A 3,842-nucleotide genomic window follows, 5' to 3' on the forward strand; every position below is an offset into this window, starting at 1 on the left:
GAGGCGCTGTCCCTGCGCCCCGCCGTCGGCTCGGGCTGAAAAAGTTTCTCCATGGTTCCTTTGTGTCGCCGGAGCGCCCATTCCCCGGCCCGGAGCTGCCCCAGCCTTCCCGGGTAAGTGAGCGATATTGTTTGCTTTTAGTGCTGCCATTTTGAGCAGTTCTGTGAGTCCCCGGCCCCCGAGCTGCCCCTCCCCACCCCCGCGGCCCCGAGCCCGGGTCCCTCGGGCTGCTGGTCGGGGAGAGTCGTTTTCCTCGGCGGGCTGCACGGGATGCGCTGCCCGGAAAAAGCGAGCTCAGGATTGCCCTCACTTCGTTCCTGCCTGTGCTCTTTCCAGAGGCGGACTCCCAGCTGCTGCACTCATGTGACTCCAACATAAATAAGCAGACCAAATAGCAGGGCAAGGGGTCTGCTGTTCTGCCAATTAGGGAGTGGGGGTCGAGGACCCGGACTGAGTCCCGGGCAGGGCAGGGCGCTCCCCGCCTGTGGGCTGGGAGCCTCAGACGCCGAGTGGGGCTTAATCCATCATGAGCCTAGAACTTGAATGTCTCTCTTGGAAGCAGTTGTATTTTTAGACATCCCTCCTTTGCTTCCCCCATCTTCCATTCCTTAACCACGGAAAGACCAGCATCAGGCAGTAAATTGCGAGGGCAGCCAACCTCGACTGCTAAGTTTGTTTCCCTTCATTATGTATGAAGAAAAGCCTTAAACGTGGGTCTTCCTTGCCATCTGACTTTTGTCAGTATTTCACGTCAGATGGCAATACATTATAAAGGAGTTCAGCCTTCAAGGGAGCTGAAGGAATAATAAACTAGGGAGTTAATTACAAGCTATTAAACTAATTTTAAAGATCTGTAAAGGATTGCTGAAATCCATTCCAATTTTCCTTACATTCTGTCTACCCAGAGCCGAAGCTGCCTTGCTGAGGAGAGATACATGTGGGTACCTTCTTTCCCAAAGATGCTTAGCATCCTGACGCTCCTTAGCAATGCCCAACAAAATGTGAGCCCTGCTCTCTTCGGGCAGAGCCACCCTGCCAACTGAGTCTAGGTTTGTTTCTAAAATGTCTGGCTCCGAAATCCTTAAAATAACTGCAGATCTCAGGATTATTGCATTTAGGGTGCTGCAGTCTAGGGATCACTTAAAACAGCAGTCTCTATGTTACAACTACACAATAAATGTGCTTATTTTGGGGGGTGACAGATGAATGGTAGCTACTCTTTTTTTTTTTTTTTACAATCTGTTTGTACTTTACTGGTGCAGCCTCTTCTTAAAACACAATTTTAAAGGCTTATGGATGTATCCTCCCTACTAACCCCTCTCTAACCTACCTAGTATTTCTCTTTACTGAAAACCAACCAAGTTCCAAGGAGACATTGATTTGCAAACATTGCAAAGAGCTGATTACTGTTTGCTTTTCCACCAGTGGAGAAAAGATTCTGCCTATATTGATATAATGGAGGGGATCAAGGGCCAAAGCTCTTTACCCAGGCACCAATTAAAAGCAAATTCTTCCCAAGTAATCCCACGTTTTCAAAGGGTAATTTATTCTAAAACATGAATTATTTCATAAAGGATAAAATACCAAAAGGCTTGTGAGTGATATCTGAGCCTTTCAAATTCATACAATGCCCTTAATTTTAGCATCTCTATTATAGGATGGAACACAACCAATGGAACAGAAAATGTTTTACTCTGGGGATCCAGCAGGATTGAAATTTTTACAAGCTCACAGATATCCGCAAAGACACATCTGTGCATTTACCTACCAGGCTTTATTATAAATGACTAAACTTCCTATAGGATAGTGCATTGATTTTTGCCACCCTCCCTTCCTAAAAATGACCTCATGAGAGAAAGCTGAAGAAAACAAGCTCTCACTTGGGGGAGATGTCAGTCTACAAATCATCATTATTATGTAGACTGCAATACCTAGTTAATTGCCTTCTCATTTGAATATTAGGATTCTGAAGAGTGCTGTTGGCACATTAATAAGGGGTCAGAAGGCTATAATGGCAGAGTGGCTGGTTTGTTGTTGTTGTTTTCTTTTTAAGATTGTAATTTTCCCACAGGAGAAAAAAAAATAAAAGATCTTTCTCTTAGGGATTCTAGGGGACTTCTCAAAGTCCCTGATGAGATTTAGCACATGATACCTTTAAGGGAGTTCCTCTGAGGGAGGAGAGGAGGCCAGAAGGAAGAGCTCAGTTACATAACCAGTTACCTAAAACTAAATATTCCACCCCAAGAAGCTGTCCAGATGTTGCAAAAAAGAAAGGAGGAAAAATACTGCTTGCCTTTAGCTGTAGGAACAGTAATAGGTGGGAGACAACTTTGTGAAGGGATTTATTGTCAGAAGACTGACGTAGTTCTGGTGCTCTCCCCGAAATGAACTATTAACTATCTGAGGTAAATAAGTCGTCTGCCGGCCAGTATGTGACCTTTAATTTTCATCCACTAATGAAAATTGCTTGTGTCTTTATAAAATAGTAACTTTTGTGACTGTTTTAGTGACTTTGGGCTAAACACTGACAAATTCCTCTGCTTAGAGACTTGAACCTCCTGTACAGCTCCCTTGGGCAAGCTTCTGATTCCCTTGAGACAAAGGGAAAGGCTTTTGCCAGGAAAGTCCTCAACCGCCACTTTGAGTCCCCACATTTGGTTTCCNTGTTTTATCACCTCCTATCAATGATTGCAGCAGCGTTTCTCGGCCCTAATCCATCTACCCCACCCCCTGGTCTCTACATCCAGCACCTCCCTTAGTGGGTAGCCCCGGGGTGGGGGGGGTACACATGTGGTGGGACCTGGGAGCTGGACGTTTGCGGAGCGTGGGATGTTGCTGCAGCCAAGCCTGTACCCTCTGACTGTCTTCCTCTGACTGTCTTCCTCTGCTTTGCAGCAGGAAGAAGTGGCGGAGCAGCTAGTGGGCAGCTGGCGCCCCCACTACACAAGCCTCTGCCACAGAGACTAGCCCCGCACAGCACCGGCTCACCATGATCGCCACCGGTGGCCTCCTAAGGATTTCCGCCAGAAAACAGGATCCCCTCCGCCCCCCAGCCCAGGTCCCTAAGCGCAAGCGGAAAGCCAAGAAAAGGCGTAAGAACGATGTGGTGGTGGTGAAAGGCAAACTAAAGCTGTGCTCCATCTCGGGGCTCATTGCCCTCTGCGGGATCCTGGTGTTGCTGGTGGGCATAGCCATGGCAGTGGTGGGCTACTGGCCCAAGGCCAACGGGATCAACAGGGAAGGGGGTAAGCAGCTACCGCCCGCAGGCAGCGGCCACCGCATCCCGACCATGGCCAATAGCAGCGGCAGTGGCGGCAAAAACCGGTCCAGGAGTCACCTGGGGACTCCGGGGGGCGTCAACTCTAGTTTGGTGGGCGCGCCCCGAAGCACTCCTCCAGCGCGGTCCGCCGGCCCTTCCTCCTCTTCCACGTCTGTGGGTTTCTTCTTCCGCATCTTCTCCGGATACCTGCACTCTGACAAACTCAAGGTCTTCGGGCCCCTCATCATGGGCATCGGCATCTTCCTCTTCATCTGCGCCAACGCGGTGCTCCACGAGAACCGAGACAAGAAGACCAAGATCATCAACCTGCGGGACCTCTACTCCACCGTCATCGACGTGCACAGCCTCCGCGCCAAAGACCTAGCGGCCGCCGCAGCTGCAGCCGCCGCGGCTGCCTCCTCGTCCTCCGCCCCCGCCTCGGCGCCCCCCGGAGCCCCGCCGCTCAACGGCTTCCTCAGCTACGTGCAGTCGCGGGGCCTGGAGCTGAAGCCCGGGAGCTGCGGCGGCAGCGCGGGGGACGCCTTCGGGGCGACGGCGATGCTGGCCAGGGGCTCGTGGCCCC

At 50.8% G+C, this 3,842-nt stretch overlaps 1 protein-coding gene across 1 annotated transcript in view; it reads left to right on the plus strand.

Moving 5' to 3' along the window:
* TMEM200C (transmembrane protein 200C) overlaps nt 1-3,842 on the plus strand; it is a 5,693-nt gene continuing 1,851 nt past the window's right edge. Inside the window, 2 exon segments of the mRNA XM_034642193.1 lie at nt 1-113; nt 2,896-3,837. Of these exon segments, the coding sequence (XP_034498084.1) occupies nt 2,990-3,837 (848 nt within the window). The 5' untranslated portion in view covers nt 1-113; nt 2,896-2,989.

This window comes from Ailuropoda melanoleuca, chromosome 14 (genome assembly GCF_002007445.2).
Source record: "Ailuropoda melanoleuca isolate Jingjing chromosome 14, ASM200744v2, whole genome shotgun sequence".
NCBI classification, from domain to species: Eukaryota; Metazoa; Chordata; class Mammalia; order Carnivora; family Ursidae; genus Ailuropoda; species Ailuropoda melanoleuca.